The sequence below is a fragment of the Cariama cristata genome, unplaced genomic scaffold (genome assembly GCF_000690535.1).
Source record: "Cariama cristata isolate BGI_N322 unplaced genomic scaffold, ASM69053v1 scaffold37451, whole genome shotgun sequence".
In the NCBI taxonomy this organism is placed as follows: Eukaryota; Metazoa; Chordata; class Aves; order Cariamiformes; family Cariamidae; genus Cariama; species Cariama cristata.
Window position 1 is genome coordinate 1 of NW_009600512.1, and position 27,071 is coordinate 27,071.

General features: G+C 37.0%; 1 protein-coding gene across 1 annotated transcript; it reads left to right on the plus strand.

Moving 5' to 3' along the window:
• Positions 1-57: 57 nt before the first annotated feature.
• Positions 58-24,464, plus strand: CARS (cysteinyl-tRNA synthetase; the record flags this gene model as incomplete). Its single annotated transcript, XM_009710043.1, has 18 exons — positions 58-160; positions 5,630-5,875; positions 8,760-8,851; positions 9,696-9,784; positions 10,095-10,191; positions 10,656-10,754; positions 11,746-11,895; positions 13,118-13,258; positions 14,042-14,130; positions 15,312-15,433; positions 16,628-16,740; positions 17,278-17,406; positions 17,620-17,749; positions 18,070-18,173; positions 19,194-19,291; positions 20,748-20,937; positions 21,452-21,520; positions 24,383-24,464. Coding segments are annotated over exons 1-18 (2,143 nt in total), but the record flags the coding sequence as incomplete, so codon positions are not given.
• Between the last annotated feature and the right edge of the window lie 2,607 nt (positions 24,465-27,071).

The window sequence follows — 27,071 nt, forward strand, 5'->3', positions numbered from 1 at the left end:
GGGATTCGCCCGCCGCATGCCCCTGAGGTGCGAGGCAGGCGGCCGTCAGCCGTCACGATGTGCTTGGGGCAGAGGCGACGTGTGGAATCGGCCCCCTGTGCTCATCGTTGGGTGGGTGCTCCTGGAGAGGTCGCCTGTGTCTCTCGGTGGTGGGTGACACGTAAGCAACTCCTGATGCCACTTCAGGGTATCAGGAGCGAGGAGTTCAAAGTGTGACTGGGTCTGTACGTGCATGGGGTAGTGGGAAGCACGGATCTGTAAGTGCCAGTTGCACACCTGCCACTGGTGCTTATGGATTGGAGGACCTCCGGTGCCTTGCGAGACCACGGGAGGCGATGCACATCATGCCTTGCCGCTAATGTAAAGGTTAGTGATGACACATGCTGATTTGTGGAAAAAACTCAGAGCTTCTCAGTGCTGAAGTTTGGAAACAGCTGTTCTCCAGCTTGATGGGTTCGAAGAGATGTTAGGTGGCTGCCAGACCGCTTAGTCAGTTGTGCGCTTATCGCTGCATCATCTGCTCTCTTTCGCCTGCCCCTGTCTCCCTTACTGTCTTTCCTTCTCATCTATGCTCTCCCTTGAACTCACATCTGAACTTTTTGACTTTTCCGGACTTTTTTTTGTGGTCATGTTTTAATGATGGGTTATACTATGCTCTTCCATATGGAAGGAGAGCCAGGGTAGTCCTATAATTTTTGGCACTACCGTAGCAAATGGAAACTTGGAATACCAGTCATACAAGTATGAAATACCATTATGGTACGTAAGGGGTTGGAAATTTCTGTCACTCCGGTTAAATATCTGTAGATTCAAAGATTTTGCCCCTTTTTCTTTGTTACTGAAAGTTACTTTGCTCCTTGTTCATCACAAATAACATTCCTATGTAAGGGAGTTCAGAAACATTTATTGTTGTTAAGAGACTTGCTTTTTCAGATGTGTTTTCAGTATCTTAGTTAAGGTAGGGGGGGAAGCTCCTACCAAAGGGGGGGAAGCTCAGTTCAGGTGTGCTTTAAGAAACTTTTTAGTTAAGTTTATTGTTGGGCAAATAGTATTTGCTTTTTACTGAAATTGTAATTCCATTTAGTTTTAGTTCAGGAAAAGAGAAAGTGGAACTTACAGGGCTATAGTGACTAGGACTGACAGGCTCTTACTTGGTGGGATACGCCTGTCTTAAAAATCCCTGCTCTGCTAGAAGCCTCTTGATCATCGTGTGCGAGTCTTGAAAAGTCCTTTGTCTGTCTGTGTGTATGCTGTGTCCTGTGTAGACTGGGATAGCTGCATTGGTTCAGTTCTTCTGAAATTTTTATTGGAAAAAGATAATTCATCTTGACTGAGCAGATAGTTGGACTTCCTTCCAAAGCTACCAGAGTGGCCAGACGGAATGATAAATGGCCAGTTTGGAGCCGTATTAATAATAGGACATATTACACTTATCTTTTATGAGTTGTTTTAAATTTGTGAAAGCCAAGTTGGAAGAGAAATGACATTTTAGAATATTTAGAAACATCTAAGATTTCTTCTCAGAGAATGCCTCTGCAGAAATCCGAGAATGTTTCAGCTGTCATCTAATTATGACTGACAAGGTTAGCAGGTTCAGGGAAGCCCAGGAAACCTAATTTTTTCCCTGCAGCAAAGTAACTCCCTGGTTTTGTGTCAGCTAGCTTACTGCCTGCTTTATGACTTTTCTGTATTTACTGAGCTGTCAACACCTTCAAGGAACAGAGGTTTTTGTTTTCAAGTTAATGAAAGTGAAAAATTTCCATTGAATTTGATACTGTGTGGGTTACACATCTTGATTAAACTTCAAAAGGTATTTTATGTGCAGATAAAATGTAGAAGCGATCTTACGCCTTTGAGTCTGTGTTTTGCTGCAGTCTTGCAGACAAATTCCCAGTGTCCTTTAGTAGTCTCTGAGGCACTCCACGCATGGAAGGAAGAATGTGTGGCAATTTTATCGCACAAAGAGATCTTACACTGGCAATTATTGTACGAGAACTGTATTAATTAATGTCTACAGTGGAATTTTTTTGAAACAACTTTTTAATGTGGGGGGAGTGTTACGTTATTAACAATCATTCTTATGATTTTTCAATGTTATTTTGCTACCTCCCCAATACTCGTGCTCAGTGCTTGTTTTCTGAAGGGAGTTACTCTTGAGTGATATGATTTGGTGCCTGTGGATCATTCCATTCACATGAGGTAGCATTCAGTGTTATGCAACAGCTCTGTAATACTTCTGTGTTTTTGTTGTCAAGAAGACACTTCCTAATGCAATTAAGTAGTAGCAACTGTAATTTTTCTGTTTTGGGAGGGGAAAAAAATTGCTGTGAGAGAGAAGGGCTATTTTGTAGCCTGGTTTCCTAAAGCTACAGGGGTGAAACAGGTCAGACCTGTATGTGTCCATTGGCCCTTCTCCCTCAATAGTTTTTGAGTCCCTTGGTTGGTATTAATCACCTTTGGCAATGGGCTGCCTCTTGCACACAGTTGGCAGACTGAGCAAAGATGGGTTGGAGCTGTACAGGAGGATGGGGATAGTGAAGTGTATGGGGAGAGGGGATGAAGCACTTAGGAGGTACCAGGAAATGTTTCAGTGGGAGTGTGTGATGAATTCAAGGCATTGCGAGACACTGAGGAGGGGCGGAACTGAGGGTGCAGAATATAAACCACAGAAACCCAAGATTCTGTGGATTTACTACTCTGTTTTTTAGTAGTGATATAGATGAGATTGGAACAGACTTTTATGTAAAGATAGTTTTGACCGATTTCTTTTGCTTGAAAAGAAATGGTCATCTGGTCTACTGCCTTCCGAAAGCCAGTATTATCACATTCATTCTTTCTTCCCAGGAGAGCACCCTGTGCTTCAGGAGAGGAGCTTTTGTTTTGTTAGTTCGGTCCAGTTTGGAGCCACTCACAAGAATGCCAGAAGTGAGAATGATTTTGTCCTATATGTACTGAAATAGGGTGCTCAGAGGTATTGCAGAATTGCACTGGTCACTCAGCACTTTCTCAAACACAGCAAATTTGCTTGTATCTCTGCATCTGACTGCAGCAGAGAGTAGTAGACATCTGTGCTGGCTTTAAGCTAGCTGTCATGGTTTGAAAAGTAGCCGTCAATCTAGAAAAGGAAGTTTGGAGGTCATCACAGCCTGTGAAACCAATGTGGGAAACTTGTATTGGTACAGTGAGCCTGCTGGGAGCTCAAGACTGCTGTGGCTCAGCTGCTACTGTGCCCTGAGAAACCCTGTCAATAGCTGCTCAGGTGTGTTCATGCTGTACTGCACTTGCTGTGGTGTGCAGTCATGGATGTGAGTTTGGGATGAATTTGAGTCAGTGATCAGTCTCAACATAAAGACATCCTCCTGTTAGGTCCCCTGGGCTAACTGGTTTCTTTGATGTATTACACTTTCAAGTCTGCTATTGCTTTTGCAACTAGACGTAACGTCAAACTTTATAATTTCAGGTATTAATGTGCATGCCAGGTTGCTCTGCTTATCAGGACTGAGCTGGAACTGGCTTTCACAGGGATTATTTGCTATCCCTCCTCACCAACATTAGCTTATATGTGTTCTGTCATCTTTGTTGTATTTGTGTGTAAGTTTGTGCAACTTCTCTTTTAGATTGGTTTACAGATGTGGTTGGAAAGCACTTACATTGTTTCAGATACACTGACTTGCTTCCTATTAGCAGCCTGGTGTGTGAATAATGGTCATAATAACCCTAATAATACTCTGCAAATTGAGTGTTGCTTTCCTTGCAATAAATCTTTTGAAGATCTTTTCTTTGAGATATAGTTTCATTTCTATGCAGATCATTCTTGCAATATATTTTTTTGGCCTTCTCCCTCATATGATTCATGGATACAAAAGTCACATTCAAGGAAGACTTATGTCTTAGGTTTTCATAGTTAATGAACATAACTATTTCAAACTATTTTCATGTGTATAAACATGTGAAGTCCTGTGATGATAAACATCAGTAAATATTTAGAAGCTTGAAAAGTTTATAGTAAATTAACTATGTGAGCCGAAGCTGAATCCCATTCAGCTGGGTAATGCAAGCCCATAAGGTCTAGTCATGAACCATTATTTACTTGTTACTCCTTGTTTACACTGAACAATTACATCGATAGCCCTTTAGAAGCTATGTGAATCTGACTTTGCTTTTGTGTGTGAATTTTAAATACCTTTTGTGACCTTTGATATTTTTTTTTTTAATTATTATTTTTTTATTCACTAATCTTTTTCATTAGTTCTGCTGGTGTGCCGCTATATCTCATTTATACTCAAAAAAATCAAACACAAACATACTTGATACCTAGCTGCCATTTCCCTGTCATCCTGAGTTCCTGTAGAATATTTTAATAATTGATTTCCATATAGGAAATGAGCTGCTGATGAAGTCTTAACTGATGATATTTGGAAAAACTTTTCAATTCTGCAGTTCCTCACCTCCTTTCCTAGCTATCACTTCCCCATCTCCTTTCATCCTTCCCTTTGCAAGAGCGCTGGTCTGTGAGCACCTCCAATGCTTTGGGAACTACTTGTGCAGAAGAGGTCCGTACGAGTGTAAGAAGCCACGCTTGTGGCAGTGGTCTCTGTCGGGTTTTGGGAGCAGGGACAGGTGTTCTCATGCTGCCTCTCTCGCTTTATTGCGCTATGACCTTGACTACATCTTAAATTACCTTCTCGGCTGACTACCTAAGCAGGATATCAGCTTAATGTTTCTACAGTACTTTGAACACAAACGGGGTTACAAATGTTGAATCATTGTAGGAAAATATGAATGCTGAGTTTACCTAATGTCAGCACTAGCCCAGACGAGGTAAGCTCTGCAGTGCTTCCTACCCACTGACTTGCACAGGGCTGGCCGTTACTGTGAGCATCCCCACCGAGTCACAGAACCCTTCCGCTGCTTCCTCTGTGTCCCTGTGTTTGTAAAGAGGAGACATAATTGAACCTGCTTTGCCTGTATACCAAATAAATCATGGAATTAAAAAATTGTGAGGGGGAAGCACGATGTAATATCCTTTCTGTTCATTTGTGTAGATCTTACTCATTTTAAATACTACTCATATGTCTGAGGAGAGAAAGTGATATAGGAGAAGTATGGGAATGTACAGCAACAGCTTAAGTTTTGAGTTGTTAGAGCAAGTAGGAGTAACTGAGCATCGTGCTGGGAGCTTGTGTGCAGGCACCAGTCCTGCAAAGATTTAAGGCTATGCTCAACTTCAGTAGATGTTCTCACAGCCTATGCACAGTGTATAAAATGAATCATATTTAAATATTTGCAGGATGAGTGTTTTAGCAGTGTGGAAAAGAGTGACTGGTTAGGTTTGCTGTGTGTGAAAAATTTTCTCCAATTTCAAGTAGATGATATTTCTTCATGAAAAGGACCTGTGCTTTTGTCCTCATTGCTCTTTCTAAAGATGTCTCCAAAAAACTTATCACAGCATGAACATAATTGTATAATAGAAATATAGTTATTCAGTAGCTCGTATTAAATACATTTTTCTCAAATTTCTTGTCAGTTGCCAGGGCTAAAGGGGGAGATGTATAGTATAAGGATATATTTTGGTCATGAGATCTCCTTCTTTTAATGCTGACCAAATGTCCTGTGCCTCTCTTTACAGCTTCCAGCTACAGTTTTATTCTGAGCATTAGTGAAGAGGAAGCCAGGGTGAAGGCTTTGAACGAGTACCTGAGCACTCGTAGTTATATCCAGGGGTTCACATTTTCACATGCAGATGTGGAGGTATTCAGAAAGTTTTCGGGGCCACCTGTGGACCAGTATATCCATGTTGTCCGGTGGTACAGACACATAGAAGCAATCTATGATGGCAGCAGTGAAAAAAATGAGCCTTGTAAACTTCAAACAAGTGAGTAATATGAAACTGGTGGGCAGGTTATAGACTAGCTGACATTGTATTGGTTGGTATTGCTGAGAATTCCTAGAAGTTCCCTTTCATACTCTCTTGCACGCTTTAAAATTTACCGTATCAACTTGTATTCAAGGTCATGAAATTCTTCTTGCATACAGTTACTGTGTAATTGATAGATCCTGACCTATTTGAATGTTAAAGCTCTGTTTCTTTGATTTTAAAATTCCTCAGTATACAGAATTCGATTATGTGTATTTTCTTAAAAAAGCTAGCCACTGGATTGTAAAAAAATATGTGGATTTTGGTTTGTTCTCTAAAATACCAGGATTTGCTCAGTCCACTTTTTTTCCCTGCAAGGGTAACTAAATAGGTGCTGTATAATATACAGATTCATAATAAAGTAATCTGAATACTGCCTCTTATGATTGTTATTAACACTGACTCTCAAAAAGAATGTTTGGGGTTCTTTTTTAACCCTGGTAATTTAGGCATTGCTGATGATTTGAGGAAATACTAACTGGTCAATCTAGGTCATTGTGTAAGCATGGGTGCTGGCATTTTTGGGAGCTGCATCACTCTCCTGAGTTGTTTTCCAATGAGCTAGTCTAACTTAATTGCTTTATAGTGAGATCCTTGCTGAGAGAGTCATGAAATAATTAATAGTAATAACAACACAGAGCTGTTGTATGGTGCTTGCAATACCTATAAATGAATGCATAATGTCTGTCATTTTTGCTGATGGTTGTTGACTAATATTACTCCAATGCCATCTTCTTACAACCTCTCATCATATGTGTTCTCAATTCCTAGCAGACTAGCAGTTAAAATCAAACTGCTCTGAGTAGGTTCTGCGTACGTGTGTGCGCCTGCATGCATTTGTGCTGGTTCTTGATTTCCTTTTAGCAGTGAAGGTATCTCAGCTGTACTGCTGGCTCTGGTAACAGATTTAATGCCACTAACTACAGTTTACCTGCAGACTTTCATGGAACAGAGTGGAGCAATAGCAGAAAAGGTTTCTGTTTTCCTGTCCATGAAATCTTTAATGTTAAGTCTCTCTTTCTGAAACGTTATTCTTGTTATCTTTATGATCTGTGCGTATGTATCACAAGTCCTGAAATGGTGTTCTGCAGTGTTCACTATGAAAATGACACGTGATTGCCACGCTTCTTAGACCTTGGATATTTTATCAGTGTTTTTTTGGGTGTATCAGAGAGCTCCAGGGGTGGATTAGAGCAAATGAACTTCAGTTCAACCGGAGGGAACATCATAGCTGGCAGAGAGGTATTTGAACAGGCTAAACAGTATGCCTTTTACTCTGCCCTTGGTGTCGATGTAGTGGATATAATGTGACACCTAACTCACAAGCTGAGAACTTTAGGGTGCAGTGTCTGGGTTTTTTCTTATGTTTAGTGTGGTTGTCAGTAAAGAAAGCTTTACAGATTTATCTTTTATTAGACTAACCCACATAGGTTTCTTTCCCCGAGGGAAACATTAGCCGCAATTAAGCATGCCAGCATAATCTTTGTAAATCAAAGAGTAAACAAATCCATACCTTGGTATATGGTCTGTGTTATGGATAGACTGCTCTTGAACTTGAAGTATTCTGTTCAGGAGTCCTTTATACAATCAGATATTTAGAATAAACATATATTTCTGTGGATCCATAACATGCAGATTAAATGGAGCCCCTTTGTGAGATGGAGTACTACAGTTAATATCTTGTTTTCCTATTTAGGCAGTTATTCAAAAAAGGAAGATGAGGGAGAAATTAAATTTTTTATACCATGGATGTTTACATTACTTGAAGGTTTTTAGCCAAAATATTCATACGGAGATATTGGAAGGAAACAGACTTAATGAAGAGCATCCTGAGACACAGGATCAGAAAGGCAATTTTGTTGTCAAAACAAACAGTTTGTATAATATTTTAATTGCAGTTAAAATACATACCATGAGAATTCCTAAAGACAGTGCTGTGTGTATTAAGCTGGCAACCTTGCTGTATTTTTGAATTTCCTAGTTTGCTTTCATTCCTAGTTAACGAGATAATTAGTTTAACATCATTACAGCTGTAAGCAGCCCTGTGCATAGCAAACTGCAGCTCTTCAACAGGTGACATACTTTTGTTTGAAAAAAACGTGAGTTTAACAACTATGTTGCTTCTTAAAAGTTTGAAAGAAAACAAATGCAATACTATTGTCACTAATATTACCTTGGTTTTATCTGCTCTCTTTAATGGCAAAATTTAGCCCCTTGCTGAATTGGAGCATATTTGTGGTAAATGAGTGTGTTGAAAACTGCCTTGTGTACATAGCAACAATGTATGATAAGAAACTGAAGTTCTTTCTAAACCTTTCTGTCTTCCCCCCCCCGCCCCCGAGTACACGTACTATGTCAATATTGGCTCCAGAGACTAACTCTGGTCTCTGGAGATTTTTTGCAAATTCTGTGTGAGATCTGTGATATGCCATCACAGTAAAATCAGTCATGTTGCAGAAAGCCCAGGACTGCCATACCACTTTATTAATAATTCGTTAAATTTCAAAGCTCTTGTTAATGCTTTAACTGAATTGCATGCTCTTACTTTTATACCCTCTTCCTTCCTGGATCAGATCCTTACTTGGATCAGAAGTTAATAGGAATGGCAAGTCAGAGAGCAGAAAGTAAACTAGATTGAAATAATTTAGTTTGGTTTTAGTGGTTTTGTAGGAAACTCTAACAAAACTAGTTGGATTACTAAGATTGGAGCTGCTTTGTCTAATTATATGTGTTTTTTTCCTTTTGAAATAACTTAGTGATGTGATAAGGAGAAAATGTTATATTGCAAATCTGTTTGTGAAAATTATCTTTTCAGTTCTCTTTAAACTATTTTTTCTCCTAGGTAAAGGCAAGCGTCTGCAGCCCCCTTGGTCTCCCCCTGAAGGGACAAAACATTCTAGGCTCTGCCTCTACAACAGCCTGACTCGCAATAAGGTGACTAAATGAAAGAAAAGTGGAGTTTTCCATAGAAACACAAATAGAGAAGTCATCGAAAGTTTGTTTCTTAAGTGTTTACCCTAATCAGTAGACAGGTTTCTGGGTTGTATTTTGAGGAACGTTAACAAGTAGGTGCCAGAGATGCTGTGTCAGTCAAGTGTGTTTGCTGAGCAAGTGTTATAATTTACACAATAAATATACATATACTACAAGTGTGTGTATGTATGTGTATATTGCATAATATATAGTTCCCAATTGCAAATTATCATCATGCAAAATAGCCAGGGGTTCAACTATAATAGACATAAGTATAGGCAATGTGAACAGAATAAAATCAGTTTCTTTCTTTAGATGTTGTCTGTGTAAAAAAAAGTCTCGCCAATTATATTATTGTAATATAAACTGGTAAAACTTCTTGTGGTCTTGTTTGAAGGTCTGTTGGAAAAGAGAGGAAATATTAAGAATACTAATGTTACATCGGATGTAGTATCCACATATGTGTGAAATGATTATACTCTGTAACCTTTTCCAATGCAAAAGAAAGCCTGATCTTCATTTTTACAAATGCAGCTTGAATCATGCCCTACCTGGTTCAAATCTTTGTAATCTGATATCTTGATTGATAAAGAGTGCAGGTAACATAAGCAGCCATACCCTGTCATCTCTCTTAGATGATAAAGCTAGTGGTGATCTTCTTATGGTAAAACTGGGAGTGGAATAACTATTCCTTTTTTTGTAATTATAATCCTTTTTTCACGTTCAAATCTCCGAATGTGGTGTTGCTGGCCTGAGATCATGTCTTCAATTTCTTCTAATCACTGTACCTTCCCTTTCAATTAAGGAAATATTTCAGCCTCAGAATGGAAAAAAGGTCTTGTGGTATTGCTGTGGTCCAACAGTTTATGATGCTTCTCACATGGGACATGCCAGGTACTGCAGTTCCTTATTTTGATATAGGTAATAACAGTGTGTATTGGAAGCAAAAGATTAATAGAAAAAGGTACTTTGTTTAGATGACTATATTACTAGAAAATAGTCTTGTTAGACTCAATGCTTGAGATTTAAGATTAAAAGCATGGTATAATATTATGCCATTGTGTGATTAAGAACTTACTAGTAGATGAGGGAAAATTAAAACTGCTATAAAATTATTGACTCTAAGATTAAAGTAGTTTGTGCATAGAATAGAAATAACTTGAGGTGTTCAATACGAACACCCCTATATCTTTTATGTTTTTAGGTCATACATCTCATTTGATATCCTGAGAAGAATCTTGAGGGATTATTTTAAATATGATATTTTCTATTGTATGAATATTACAGATATTGACGATAAGGTAAGGTCTTTTTAAATTGCAATCAAAAATACTGTACTTTAAGCATGGAAGTCAGAGAGTCATATGTAACTGCCATTTGATAAACCAAGATAAATCTTACACTTATTAACTTGGACATATATTTTGTACACAAAATCATTGATTTTTCTCAGTTTTGTAGCATTGCTATGGTAGCAAAGCCTATATTCTTGTATATAAATGAATATTGTCATAAATAATGAAGACTAAGCAATTTACAAAGATGACTTATTTTATTTGCCTGTTGTTGAGATACCTAATTAACTCTCTTGAGGTAGCTGATTAACTATGTATCATGTGTTTAATTTGTATTACTGCATGTAATTCTTGTAGCTTGTTAAATTTATAGGGATTCTGAAATGTCTTTGGTATGTAATAGGTTTTATTTGCACTGTATATAACTATATGTCAATTCACAAAAATGTTTTCATGTTTCTGCTTTGTAGATCATCAAGAGAGCAAGACAAAATTACCTTTTTGAACGGTATAGAGAGAACAAATCAGCACCAGATCAGCTACTTGAAGATGTTAAAACTGCCTCAGAGGTGGGCATGGTATTTAATCCCTGCTAGTGTCTTAGGTTCTTACTCGATAATGTAGCAAAGCACCTAAAAAGTGCCTCTGACTGCTACCTCCTTAAACTTTCTGTTTGTTTTACTTCTGTTGAACTGGTACCACACAAATTAGAAATGTTATTGAAACTGCGCATCACTTTGATTTTTCCATTGTTTTAGAATTGACAAGAACTATCCATGTAAAAGGCATGCCTGATTTTTATGTCCATAGAACTTGTTTGTGAGTGCATATATATTGTTGTTGGGGTATTGGGGGAAAAAGCTAAAAAAGCATTTGGATGTTTGTGTGTTAGAGTTCAAACTTTAAAAATAATCCTTTAAAATAGTTTTGAAATGGTGGTATGTCCGTAATCTTTTAAAGCTTGTGAGATTTCTTTTGTACCATTGACGGCCTTGGGAAGAGTAAAAAGTCTCCAAAGCTTTAGGGATTTAATAAATCGTGTATGCTGGACTGCAGGTGAGGGAAGGTGATTCTCTGGTCATTTTTAGAACTACAGATCCCAAAGAGATTATCAGTCTAATGAATTGAATACAGGCCTGGGAATAGGAGGCCTGGAAATTTTGCTCAACTATCATTGCCTGATGTACTCTCTAAGCATAGCATTTAATCTATGTTTCATAAGAAAACTTCTCCCTTGCAGATTTGTGATAATCAACTGTGTAATTAAGGTGATTAACTGCATAGAAAATTAAAATTACTAAACAACAGTAATGATGATGTAGTAATTTATACAGTCTTTCTGAAAAACTGAATTCGGATGTGAACTAAGTTCTTTTGATGTCACCTTTATTTCTGATAAGTATGTTTCAGTAGTTTAATATCAAAGCTTTTTATGTGGCATAATGTATTATTCATCACTAGCAAGGTACTGTGTGGCTAAAATAATATATTGTGTATGGAACATAGTGCTACTCTACTGCAAGTTGCTTTCTGAGGTGTTTTTTTTTTTTTTAAATGTAGCTCTTTTCAGTTAAATTAAATGAGACAACAGACCCAGATAGAAGGCAAATGTTGGAAAGAATTCAAAATGCAGTGAAGTCTGCTTTTGACCCTCTACGAGAAGCTCTGCAAGCAAAACTCCCTGCAGAAGACATCAACAGATGTCATGAGGTCAGTTTGAGCTCCTTTTTAAATTATATTTGGCTTATAATTGTTAGGGGGTTTAAAAATAATATTTAGCTTGTAGTAATTCCCTGAAATATTATGGCAATTTTTATTCATAAAAAGAGAAGAGGTGGGCCTGAGGACTTTTTAGTGCTTTGCATTCAATACAGGAAGTTTGATCCTTTAATTCAACTATATAGTTTTCGGTTGCTGTTTTTATCAATTAGGGTTTTTTTTCTTTCTCACTCTGATAATTACTCAGTCATTTTTACCTTTCCAACAGGGATTTTTGTCTTGCATGTATTTAGACTTTCTCTTTGACTTTTTTGTCTTCATGAATTAGTTTCAGTATAGATTACTGGACATAGATTTATGACATTGCAATACTGGTGGCAATTTTCTACAGAAGTGTTTCCATCTCTGATCAGAGAAGAAAAAACATCCCAAAAAATTATGCTCAGGGTAATTTTTATCCAAAGACCATTACATTTAGTGACAGTAATCCTGTTGACTTTATTGGGCTTTGGTACTGTCCCAGTAACCAAGTCAGTCAATATAACTATTGTCTTTTAGTAACTGGTTTCCACTTTCATCTGTTCTTGCTTTCAGATTATTTGTGATAATTACTGTAGGAACCATAGGGTATGTGCTGTCTTTTTGAGACGGCTCCCCCTCTAAATTGTCTTTTAAAAAAATGGTCTAGCTATTCTAATATCAAATGCCTTTGTAAAAATGTATACTGACTTAACAGAGTTTTATAACCAACTAAAATCTAAGCACCTTCTAGGCTATATCCTATTGTAAAAAAAAAGTAATCTTTTAATATAAGACTGAAACGTATCCTTGCTGATGTTCAAATTAGTCTTTCAGATGCTTTTTAGCAATGTGCACAGTAAGGCTTGTTAGGATTATCCAGTAGTATTGGAGGGAACAGATGATGTGATATAACTGCAGGTCTCATCTAGTGTTTACTGCATAAATTCCACATGCCTATTTAAGTGATTGATACCAAAACAGGTAACATGTATCAGTTTATCTTCTTTCCTTTGTTTCATCCATATTTATGAAGGGCAATACGATAAAAATCTGGTAGAAGCACAGATTACTCTGTAATCATAGCCAAGTGTCTTTTCCTTAAGCAAACCTCTCTGTTCAGAATAAGATCTTTCTGCAGAGTTTAAACAGGGCAAGTCTTTGATCAGTTGCACTTATAATTGTTGTTTTATAGATACTGTTGGAAGAAGCCAAAGATTTGCTGTCTGACTGGTTGGACACAAAATTTGGCAGTCAGGTGACTGACAATTCCATATTCTCAAAGCTCCCCAAATTCTGGGAAGGGGAATTTCATAAAGATATGGAAGCACTCAATGTAAGTAAACAAACTGTTTTCTGTTCTAAAAGTGTGTATGCCATGCCTCATAATATGCAGAATACAATTTAGCTCCTTAATAGGTTTTAAAAACCTCATATTTCAACCATATTGATATAGTATTTTCTTTAGTGTGAATAGGTAACTGTTAAATTAGCAGCTGTTCTGTTTCCATCCCAACAATATTAAATCTGTTGTGCATGATACCAGAGCCAGTTAACTGGTGATCAAGTTTGACATGTACACTCCATCCCTTCCTCTTGGTGTAACATGGGCTGATAATCATAAACTGATCCAGAAATTTGAGATAGAGTCTGTTAGCTGCACAAGAGAGGCCTGCCAACCTCAGCGTTTAGACTGACTACTTATCAGTCTTCAGCCACTAAGAAATTATGTGATGATAACAATCAAGGACAGATTTGTCTGTTACAGATGAAATGCTGTGTCATATGCAATGGTTCAGATCAGTGAAGGTTTATTTATTTACCTTTAAATCAGAGGGGCTTATTGCCTGTTCTGTCAGAAGTACAATAAGTGGAAGAGCTGACATTTCCTGCAGTAGTTTGTTGTTAACATCGCCTTAAAGGCTGAGGGAAAAATGGCCACAGCACATTGTTTCAGAGCAGAAAGCTTGAAATAAGAGTCTTAGATTCTACTATCACTTGCTTTTGAGCCGATTTTTAACCAATGTATAATATAAATATATATTTGGTGCATATTTGCATATGTATAAATATTTTTATATATATTAAAAATATATACAATTCTACTTTTTATCTGTAGGTTTTACCTCCAGATGTTTTAACACGGGTTAGTGAATATGTTCCAGAAATTGTGGATTTTGTGAAAAAGATTGTGGATAATGGTTATGGGTAAGTTTGCTGCTGGATGCTTTTGTTGTGCCCTTATACTGTATCAGAGCTAGAATGATTGCTTTCAACACTTAATTGTGAACTGTTTTCTCTGTTTTCATATGCAATAGTAGTCTTTTTGAGAAGTAGTGTTTCATCAAATAAAGAAACTTCAGGTTCCTTTGCAAAAGACCTATTAGTTCTTACCTGATGAAAATGTGCTATTCTATACTTCTTATGATGTCTTACAAAGCAAGAAGTTAGATTATTAAAAGTATAGGGTGAAATTCTTACTCATTAAAATAAATAGTCACAAGTCTCATTCACTTGTTTGACTTTTGACCTTCAGCAAGGGGTTTCAAAAATGGATGCCTGAGTAGATGGCTAGAAATCAGTTGTAAATAACATAAGTTTAGAAAAAAAAGGTAATTGTGAACTGTTTTTCTGCCATTGTCTAACATTTGTGAAAATCAAGCTAATACTCTAGAAGTTCCTAAGTATCGTGATAGATTCCCATTTGAAATTTTTGAGTTCTCTTTCTGTTAATAGCGTCAATTTTTTGACATGGATGTATTTTTATTGTGAAAAAAGCAAACCTGTTGTTCAGACTGCCATAATTTCTCTTGCATGTTCTTCCTTTAAACCTACATTTTTGAATTTTCTTTAAAAAAAAAAGGGGGGGGGATGGTCACCGTTCAGAATTGTTTGCACTGAATTATTGACATTCCTGGTGGTCCTGAAACTTACCTTTGTGTCAGTGTTTTTATTATGGACTTGCCTTTGTGTCAGAGTTTTTATTATGGGTATAGTGGGACAAAATTAGCAAAATGAAGGACAAAGTGGACTGTGAAACAAACATGATTCATAGTATATTATTGCAAAATATTTAAAGGGACCAGAATTATTGTAGATATTTCTTCTCTTGGGATTGTTATCTGACATTTCACTTCTTAAGAGTTTAACAAAAGAGGGTAGTTATTTTCCCTTTGATCAATTTTATTATAACTTTCAATTACTTGTCTGAAGTCTTTATGATAAGGGCTTAAAACTTAGGCTCGCCTAAGTCATCTTTACAATACTGAGCAGTACCATACTGTATGTGGTTTCACTAGAGAACTTAAGTTTAAGATGGTGATTTTTGGGATAAAATTTGATTAAGTCTTGGTAGAAAGTTAGCTAAATAATGATCTTTAACTTTTCAGGTATGTGTCCAATGGATCTGTATACTTTGATACTATGAAGTTTGATTCCAGTGAAAAACACTCCTATGCTAAGTTGGTTCCTGAAGCTGTAGGTGATCAAAAAGCTCTTCAAGAGGGTGAAGGTAAAAAGGGGAAATAACATTTGCTTAAGTTGCTGAAGAAACTGATGATGTGTTGATCTCTTATTTGATTTCACTGACATTTGGATCACGGTTACTGTCAGAGTTGAACAGTTTACCTGCTGCACTTCATTTACCAACAGAATTCTCTTCCAAAGTTTTGTAGCTTGAGCCAGCACTTTCCTGAAAGTTTTTCATTGGAAAATACCTAGAAAAGTTATTCATTCTAGGATTTTTTGTTTGTTTGGTTGGTTGGTTTTTTTTGTCAGAATTGTGAATAGCTCTGTCATTTGACTATAGCCCAGTTATTTGGTTATTCATATGGTTCAAAGTAAGAGGAGCAAAGACTTGAAGCTGGGTCTTCCACATGCCAGGTGAAAGCTCTCCACGTCGGGCTGTGGTTATTTCATGACAAATATTTGGGCTTTTCTTTCATACTGAGAACTTTTTTTACTTTGTAAACCTTGTTGTGTTGAACTAAATCCAAATATATTGACAAGTTTACCCTTGACAATCTTGTCTTTAATCTCTCTTGCATTCTTATGCGGTAGGTGGTATTGTTAACCACTTTTAGTCTGGGACAGTACTGCAGAAATGGTAAATTCCCTGTGTTTTAAAGATGTTATAATGAGAGTGCCACTTAAATGATCACAAGAAGCTAACAGCAAATAATGCATGACACATCTGTGACAGTAACAAAGCAGTAAACATAGCTATTGAACAACTACCAGCCATTCTGTACAGCAGCTGAGTTTAGGGGTGGAAGAAATATCCTATGATCATGTTGTGTGTGCAGATTAAGACAATCCTAGTCTTAGTTTGCATTGTTCTAATTTTGGAGTGAATTGATTCTGCAGTCTTACTTGTATATAAATATAGGGGTTTTTTGTTTCTGTATTTCTTTTTCTGTAACTGCAATATTGGAATTGTGCCTGCAGAGAGAATGTAGATGAATCTCATGTCAGAAAGCAGTGCATCTGATACTTGTCGTCAGATTTCCTGTCAACCAAATATTAATCAAAACCCCAAAGGATTATCAAGGTTAATTATGAGGAATTTTGAGGGCTGAGTGTTTTTCTTTTCTCATTTATTTGTTTGTTTTTTTAAATTCACTTGATGTGAGGTACAGCAAGGCCAAAAATCAATAATGCTGGTTTTTAAATAAAATGTATGTATTTACATTTTCTCTTTTGAAAGGTGACCTGAGCATCTCAGCTGATCGTTTAAGCGAGAAGCATTCTCCGAATGATTTTGCTTTGTGGAAATGCTCCAAGCCAGGAGAACCCTCATGGGACTCTCCATGGGGAAAGGTAAGGACATTATGATCAGGAATTAGATCTTTTACACCTTATTAAATAACATGTTACACAAATACTTTGCCTCACCTCATATTAATAATGTGTAGATTATAGGGATCTTGTATTAAATCATAAATTCTGTTGCTGTGTTCATTTAATAATTTAGAATGTGTTTGATACTTTTTAAACAGAAGTCTGCATGGAGGCTCATGATGGCTGTTACTGGTCATTTGTTCTCTACTTCTTTACAGGCTTTATCTGCAGTAATTTCTATATTTTTTTCCTTGTGATCAAAAATATTAATCTAATTTTAAAAACAATAATAAGCAGGATAATCAAAGCATCTCAGATGTATATGCCATGTTTGATCTTTAAATCCAACAGTACACTTTTTTGAAGTTGAAGCTGAGAATCTTTGTTTTCTTTGTCACGCTGTATTTAATTTCCTCAGGTGTGTAACTGTTTAGGGGCAGACCAATGAGGGTATGATACATAGGCCAGAGAGGAAAACAATTAAGTAGTAGCCAAGTAATGTCTTTTTCTTAACAGGGTCGTCCAGGTTGGCACATTGAATGTTCTGCGATGGCTGGATCCATTCTAGGAGAGTCGATGGATATTCATGGAGGAGGGTTTGATCTCCGATTTCCCCACCATGACAATGAACTGGCACAGTCTGAGGTGAATGAACTGGCCTTCAGTTTCTACAGTGAAAAAGCAACATGCTTTGCTTTGACTGCAACTTACACAAATCCAGCAATTAATTTTTAAAACTTTATGTGTGTTTTGCATAAGCATAATTTTTCTTCTCAGGATTTTATACTTAAATTATCCTACATCATGGTATGTATGTAAACAGTGTTGGGTCTTTGGGGTTTTTTGTTTTCGTTGCAGGCATACTTTGAAAATGATCACTGGGTTCGGTATTTTCTGCATACTGGCCACTTAACAATTGCTGGCTGTAAAATGTCCAAATCTTTGAAGAATTTCATTACCATAAAAGATGCGCTGAAGAAACATACAGGTAACAATTACTTTGGAATTTGAATGCTTTTGATGTACTTTGAGTGGTGACTCTGGTAATTTTGTTATCTAGCCACGTAATAGTTTCCAAAAATGGATAACTTCAGGTGTCTTTCTTCTTCACTAACTTTAGAACAGCTTCCTTGTTCTTCTGTTCCTTGTTGGTATTATCTGTATGGATAGTAGTGTTCTTACTTTTTTGGTAGATGTATTGATAGTAAGAGTATTAAAAATTGTGTTCTTAGCCACTGCGGTATTGGAGGCCATAAAAATGCTTTAGATCATGGTTATTTTCCTTGTTTATTTTGAAACTCCTAATAGCACGACAGTTACGGTTGGCTTTCCTCATGCACTCTTGGAAGGATACGCTGGATTATTCAAATAATACCATGGAGTCAGCTATTCAGTATGAGAAGTTTATGAATGTAAGTAAGCTTTCTGTTTCTCTCCAGCTCTCTAAGCTTTGTGTTGTCATATGTGTTTCAAGGAAGAGAAGCCACGGATATATAGGCCATATCCACAGACTGAGTATGCGTTCTGAATTCATCAGGTGGGATGTCACAGTATTTGTTTAGCTACTATTGAATGTTCAAATCATTTAAATTCCACAGACAGCCACATTTCTCTGCAGCTGGGTGCTCTCTCCAAGTTTTGACATCTCTGAGCAACCTGGCACTTACACGCAAGATTAGTTTCTCAGTTCAGCTTGCTTATAGGACTCAGTCCAACAGACACTCTTGTAAACATGTCTACCAGATCAGACTTTACACAAATATAGCCAAAGGGGAAGAGGGGGAGTATCATTCCTACCTTGTCTCCTCACCACATACATGGAGCATTTGCCTCTATGCCTTGCAGGCATATGTGAGGGGTCAGGCACAGTTCCTTTCCCTGCTAAATTTGGAGCTGTGATTTAAACCCACATTTCCCACAAGGAGGCTGTACAGCATTTTGAGATCCTTGATCTTGGTCTCTCCGGCTGAAGCTATTCTGCTTTTTATGTAAAATGTTTGGTTTGGGCCACAGAATAAGTGAAAATTACTTTTCACCAAGCTGGATGCCCACATAAAATAGGCCCTCACTATAAAGCCATTTTTATTCTTCAGCTTCCACTGCTAGCAACACACTTAAAAATCTGCCATAAGAAGTCTTGCCTAAACTTCTTTAAAATGGTATTATATTTGAGCAGCTTGGTGTTAAGCGTATCATAGTGTATCATGCAGTGGCAGAGCCGAGATAGAACTCAATTACAGTCCCAACAGTGATTCACAGAGTTATGCAAGATGTGTGGGTTTCCTTGTTTTGACAGACATTCAGTAGATCCTGGCTGAAACAGTGTTGAAACCATAAACTTTAGGAGGCTAAATAAGAAATAATGCCTTTTCATAGTAAATATTGGTTGTGTCTAATTTAAACTGATTTTTAGCTATATTTGGTTTTTATAGGAGTTCTTTTTAAATGTGAAGGATATTCTTCGAGCTCCCACTGATGTGACAGGCCAGTTTCAGAAATGGGAAAATCAGGAAGCAGAGCTGAACAAAAAGTGAGTGGAAAAAAGTGAATAGCCATTGTGTAGCTACATGTTTAATTTTTTTTTTCATGCAAAATGACTTACTATGTATATAGTGATATTTATGAGTCTGTAGCACTTCCACTGAGTACCCCAACTCTATACAAGCTAGTGAATTTAATCTTGCAAGTACAGAAGTATCTACGTAGTACAGATGAAATTGTTAATGTCCGTTTCATTTATATTAAGTACACTGGCATGCCTCATCACCCTGTTTGTGAAGGGGAAGAGATCTTTTTTTTTGGATAGTTGTCATTTTCTTCACTAGTTGGAATGCTGTCCTTCTATCTGAGAAGTGACTGATAATTCATAGTGGTTACAACTGGAAAAATAGTATTCTACACATTTCAAAATACAGTGAGCAGAGACAAACAGAAGTTAAATGACTTGACTAAAAGCACAAAAGATCACAGTGCCAATGTTTGAAAATGTGTGATTGAGAGAGACAGAGATATCGATATTGCAGTCTTTTACTTTTATAACAAAGCTATCATTACTGTTTGTAACACAAATAGCTTCCTATATGACTTCTATTCTGTGTGAAATTTAAAATAGAAGCATCTTATGTTGCAGTACTAAAATTGTTCCTAGTTCAGTTCACTACTGTGGACAGAGAGGTTGTCTATTGAAAGACAAAACTATCTGTTTAGTGATGTCCTCTGAAAATTTCATCTTCAACTTGCGGTTGGTAGAGATAACCCTTTTTTAAAAAATGAGGAAGATAGTAAGTAATAGAGAGGTCAAAAGGAAGGGACAAAGAATTGGGAGGAACAGAAAATATGCTTCATGGATATTTGGTTTTGTCTCCTTTCTGTACCACTTCTCATTCTCTTTTCTCTGGAAAAAGTATGTTGTTTGAAACAGTAGTACTCTCTGTGTGACAAAATAGTACTTAATATACTATTACTTATTATGCCTATTCATGAACATTACAAAGGTTTGCAGGAATTTATTCCTTGTATCTGCTTGTAACAGCTTCATAACACTTCACTTTGTGGTAAGTTAGCTTCCAAATTAGTGTTCCTCACTGGAAAGATACTAAACAGAGTACTTGGCTGGTATGTAGGGACAGAAGAGCAATACTGTCAAAAAAAAAAAAAAAGTAAGCACAAGAAGGTACTAAATAAGCAATTTATACTGCTTTAAAAAACTGGTATGAAAAGGTCAGTTGCTGAAAAAATGTTTGATTTAATTTGTTTGGATAGTTGTTGCCACTTAGATGATCCTGCCTGCCTTTGACCATAGCAGCAAAACAGCAGCGTCATGATAATACCTTTTTCTCGCTCATCTGTTTTTCCTTCAAATATAAACTATGACGAACAAAAGATTATCGCACTTTTAGGTCCCCTTACTCTTCTAACAGAGATTCTTCAGAGTAGGTTGCAGATACTTTTGACATCAATAGTAAAAAAAATTTTTTTCTTCTTAGTTTTTACGACAAGAAGGCAGCAATTCATGAAGCACTGTGTGACAATATTGACACTCGCTCTGTCTTAGAAGAAATGCGTTCGTTAGTCAGTCAGAGTAACTCCTATATTGCTGCAAAGAAATCTTCCAGACAAATGCCAAACAGACTTCTTTTACAAAACATCAGTTCCTATCTCACTCAAATGCTAAAGGTATGTAATAGCAAGTAGCAATGTTGCTATTGCACTGTGCAATTGTAACTGTTGTATTTTTCAAGTATGTACAGTCTTTGTTTAAATCTTGTAGGAAACTAGAGATCTTCCACACACATCCCAACCAAAACAACCCCAAATTGCAGTGTGTGCTGCAGCAGGAGCAATTTGGAGTCCTTTATGCTACATTATAATTTCAGCTAATGTTTTGTTGAATAGTGGAGAGCCCCTAGTACATGCAAGGAGAGTGAGTTAGTAGAAAAGATACCAAGTCAGAATGTCAGATCTGACGGCTTTAAAGCTAAATCTGAAAGCCAATGCTTAGTATGCTGTGTCAATTAAAAACCAAAACATCTCATTAGAGCAGTGAATTGTGGGTTAAATGATTACTAGGTGGCTTTAAAACCCTAGTACATGTGCTTTTGCTTAGTTTTCACATACCTGTGACTTGATATATACAATCTTTTCTTTTCTTTTTTTTCTTTTTTTCTTCTTTTTTTTTTCCCTTGACCAGATTTTTGGTGCCATAGAAAGTGATGACGCAATTGGTTTTCCTGTTGGAGGGAATAGTCAAAACATAAATGTAAGTGAAGGACAAAGTACACTATACAAAATTACTCTGTGTCCTTTGAAAGCTTAGGTTAGATAAAGCGATTACATGATAATGTCATACTGATATGTAGCTGAATTACATTCTTTCTGCTTTTAATATTTGAATCTGAAGTAACTAATTGGCTTAGGAAGCAGGATTTTTCTTTTATGGGAATTGGATTTTTTTCTTGGTTGGTTTGACTTAATGACAGACAAATTTTATAGCAACCAGAAAAAGAATTATCTTGTCTTCTGGATGATGAGCCTGTTTAAGAAACCACATGTTAACTACAGACAACACATGCTACAGTCTAAAGACTCATTACAAGTATTTGTATGTTAAGTAGTTTCAAAAATATAATTATACTGATTAAACTTCCTTGTGGTATACCAAAAACCAGCCTGGAGGCAGCTGGAGTTTTATCTGCATCTCAATCTCTTTTTCTGATCTCATTTGTAGCCACAGTTTATATCTGGCATTTGAAGGCTATTTTGCTTTGGTCACTCAGCAGTTCCACTGTGATGCAGAATTTTTTGGGAAATACTTGGGAGATACCTGATGAAAGTGCTGATGGGCCCTGCAGTAACAGTAATGTTTGGTGGTGCAGGCAGGAGAAATAACTCTATATGAAAGCTATCAACTTTGCTGTCTTTGTTCCTGTGAAAAATTTGACAAGGACAAATCAGTGCAGTTTTTCAAGTATTTTTCTGCATTCAAAGGTGTGACCATATATTTTTCTGTTCCGCCTTAGAAGGAATAATTAAAACATTTGTGGTGTAACAAAAAAGCTAAACTTTTTATTCATCAAAGGAAGAGGAAAGCTTGCTTGTGGTCGAAGAATGTGGATGAACACTCATCTGATAATTACCCATGCAAATACTTACATTACTGTGCTGTGGAATCTCTAATAATGATACAACAAGTGTGATATGGAATATGCTTAGTATTCCATACCAAAACCCATCAACAGTGAATTTTAATTTAGCTCAGAATTATTTTGAATTTCAGAAGAAAGGCTGCACCTTAACACTTACTTTTTTAGGTAAATGTTTAGGAAAATTAAAATTAAATTCACATTTAGCACTTCATTCAGGCAGTGTCTACAACATATATGCTTTATGGAAAGATTGTCAATAGTTTGGAACAAGAAGCTAAGCCCTTTCTCTCCTTTAAAGTAATGTTGCCAAGGGTAGTAGAGTCAGAAGAATCCTGTGCAGAAAGAATCCTGTGCTAACACCTATTAGCACAGTTGTCAGAAGAACCTTGTGCTAACACCTGTTACACACAATAAACTTCTGTTTTTATTACCTAGGACATTACTGATTTTAAGCATTATAATATCAAGATGTGTAATATCACAAATGTTTTGGCTGTTAAATATTATACCCTCTTTCAATCTTCTGTGCAGATATTTATTTTTCTTAGCAAAAATTACCAGGGGAACATTCAAGGTTGGAAAACTTCTCATTAATTACAGAAGCTGTGGATCAGGCCTGTTGTTTCTTTGTCTAAATTGGAGTTGAAGGAACCAATAGATTCATTATCTCCAAAAAAGGCATAATCCCCTTCAAAAGTTCTGAAAGAACCACTAGCTAAATTACTGTCATTCAGTAATTTACTTGAAAGGGGCTAGAAGAGATTTGAAGTCAGAAAACTTCAGGTTCCATAGTCTCATTTTCCAAATGAATTAAGCGTTGCTGTGAAATCAGTTATTCTGGAAATAAAAATCTTTCATCTTTAAATGACTGATAAAGTAATGACAGTGCATGCTTTCCTGACACCACTTCATTTGCATGTTGAGCTAGTTTCAGTCTAGATAGGGTAGTGGAGATGTGACTGTTGCTCTCTTTCCAGAGTCTGTTCCTTCTGCCAGACTTGTCAGCAATGGTTCCAGTTGTGAAGCTGATTGCATAGTGTTCCCATTTATGAAAAGTTTTAATGGCGCCTCTCAGCTCCTTTCATGTGGGCACTTTTAGAGCATAACAAACTATCTTGTCTGTTAATTGCACAGAAATTTGTCATGGAGATTTAACAGATGGGAAAGACACGTGGAAACTGTAGGGGAAACAAAAGTGTGCGGTTTTTGCTCTCTCACCTCCACGGTCCAAAGTAAGGAAACTCTTAATTTAGACAGTCCCCTGTGTGCCTGGCTTCTCTTCTTGGGATTCCAGAGAAGTGTTGGCAGACGGCACTGATCTGTAGTTGTTTTTGTAATTGTTCACTAACTGCTTGCTGTTGCTATTCACTACCGTCGAGCGTGGGATTCTCAGGACTTTTTCTTTGAGCTTTCATGACCAGCCTTTACTTACACCTGAAATAATTCAACAGTAATCTCTCCCCACTTTTTGTGAAGGAGGGAGTCGTGTGAGGAATACAGACAACTGCACTGTATTGGAAATAAATACAATTAGCATAAGCTAACATCTGAGGAACAGATCTATGTTCTAATGAAAATAAGTCCTAACATCAGTTTCACCTGGTACTATGTCTGACAAGCAGTTGAACCTAAGCAAGATAACACAGAACATGAAAGGGCAAATTCATCTGGGTGCTGTTTTTATCCCTGTACTGCATTACAGTTAGCTTGACTGTAGCATAACCTGAAAGGAGACAAAAAAGGAATGGGGAGAGGCAGAACTTCACAAGTTGATTTTATCTGCACAAAAAGAAAATTGACAGCTAATGCAAATTATTGTCTATCCTTTGACATCAACAGAGCAATAACAATTTTTATTGATACAGATCTGCCCTGAGGGTCAAGTTCCATCCAACAGCACATAAATATGAAGTGGGTAAGGACATGTTTTATATCTAAATGATGATAAGCTAACTGTAGAAATAATTATCCTGCAGATTGAATCTACAGTGATGCCATACCTACAAGTCCTTTCTGAGTTCAGAGAAGGAGTGCGACAAATTGCCAGAGAGAAGAAAGGTGAGAGTTCACTTTTTCCTGTATTGTTGCACATGAGACGGAGGTCATAGGAATCAAACTGGGGGGTAAGCCAGCTGATACAGTCTCTCTTTGCTTAAAGAATAAAAGTAAGGCATCGTTAAATCAGAGCTGGTTTGAATATTTGCGTCTCTGCTACACGTCTCTTTAATTTGGGAACCTTTTACAGGCTGCTAAACTAATTTTCCTTCAATTTCCTAAAGCATCTAAAAGTTCTGGAATGACAAGGACTAGCTGTTTTTTCTCTAGATTAGGGCACTCCCTGCTTTCTAGGTATGAAAGTACCCATAATCTCTTCCCCCAGGAAGCTTGCGTTCTCTTAGAAGCGTAGATTGCTACACAATGATACTGTCTGTGTTTAAATAGCCTGAAATGTTCGTTCTTACTTGTTAGCATAGTTGGAATTGTAGCTCCCCTGATGGTAACTGAGCGCTCTCTTCGGAGAATTCATCTGGGAGTTTGCTAGAAGTTGTTTTGGGTGCTTTTTCTTTCCTCTCTCTGAAAAGCTTTGGTCATGCTGTGTGTGTTGGCCCGGAACTATATGGTGTTAAAAAGGTTGTTCCATTAAGCCCTCTTTGATTTTACTGGTTGATTAGTTCCTAATGGAGCTCTTACTATTTTCTGCTGTTCCCTGTGGAATTTTACATGTCTTCAATATGTATTTGATTCTTGTTTAAGTAAACTTTTTTACACTGAGATTTGTACTTGAAGGCAAAAGACAACATTTTTTTATATGTAAAACATATATAAATAACCCATATATTATACGGAAATATAAAACTACTTGGTAGTGTCTGGTTGATAACCTATTCAGCTGACAAAGAATCTGAACTCTAATTCTGCTACTGTTTTGAGTTTTTCTAAGGGGGGTAATAAGGTTTCTTTAAAAGCACAAAACTGTATTTGTTAATGTGACTACTCAGCTGTTACTGTCAAACTCCTATAGGCCTAACTGCTGCTGAGAAATAGGCTTATTAGTTCCAACAGCAAATATTTTCTGTAATTTGAATTAATTCAAGAAGTTTGTGTGTATATCCTCAGCCAAAAATGTGATCTTTGATCTTTCAGTATTTAACGTAAATACTCATTTCATATGAGGCTTTTTTTTACCCCTTGCTTTCTGATGGTCGAGCTAAACTAATCCTCACTCTTATCAGTGATAAGGTTTAAATATCACGGGGTTTCTTGTAGGTCATTTTTAGAATGCACTTAGCACTAGACTGGTTACTGGCACTTGAGTTTCTTACTTGGAAGGTATTGATTTTTTTTGCCTGAAATAAATTGGGCAGTAAGAATAAAGCTGGATCTAGTTGCTATTTGGTTGGGGTACAGGGCACTCTGCCATTTGACCAGGGAGGCACCTTTCATTAAACTATTTGGTATATGGAAGCTGAGCGGTGGTTGGCAGGACCTGCACTGACATGCTACTGATTTGTTTCCCTGTACCCATTAAATTCTGGCTTGCAGGAAGTGTTAAATTACTGTAAAAGTTGTTCTGATTGATGGCTGGGGATATTGCCTGTATGTGGTTGTAAGTGAAGGGACTTGCCCCATCATAGCCTGATGCTGGCAGGATGGTGTTAAGTATTAATTAACATGATCTGTATTTCTTTAAGTATTGTTAAAAATTAAATAAAAAGTATGCTGCTTCTGTGAAGTCTGCAGAGTAATACAAATGTCCCTATCCATATACCTATAACTTAAAAAAAATGTATCTATGTTTACAAAACATTTCACAGAATACCCATTTGTAAAACTATGTTTTTTGTAAGAATCAAAATGTATATACTCTACAAAAATTTTACCATCATCCAGAATGGCTAACATTCAAACACAGTATTAAAATAAATTCTCTATTTTATAACCTTATTAGTACTCAACCTGGAGACCCGCACTGATCATTTGCAGTTGAGCCTTGACTTAGTTTGTGAACATATCTAGCAATGATGGTCAACAGAAAAAGGAAAACACTGTGCTAGCTGTGCAAGGGAAAGAAATGCAGAAAAGCTCTGCAAAAGACACCAATGATCGGTTGATCAGAGCATCTCTATATTGCACATCCTGATGTTTTACTTGAGTACTTGACTAACTGCAAAGACCCCATATAGTTGTCTCTGCAAGGATGCACAGTGGAGCAGATCTGTGCTCTAGTGCAACCCCTGATGCTTGGGAAGAATTATCATTAGCAACAAATTGTTATTCAGATGTTCAACAGGAGCAAGTCTCTTCAGTTGTTGTTGGTTACTTACCTCAGGATATCTGCTTAAATTAACTACCCTGTGGTAAAGATGTCCATGACTGAACTCTGCCTGCATCTTTATTTTCTGCCATGGATGCTGGTGCCATGGAGTATCTTGCTCTAAACTGCTTCTCGGACACAGTGAGAAACCTCTGCCCTCTTCCTAATATAGCATGAGTTGACCAGAATTGTGACAAACTTGATCATTGTAACCATGCCTGCTCTTGTCTTTTGCTGCTGACCTTAATATCCAGCATTCTCAAGATGCTTTTTAAGCTCCTCCTTTTCCTCTCCATCACAGTGTTCCCATTCACATCAGCACAACATAGAATCATAGAATCGTTATGGTT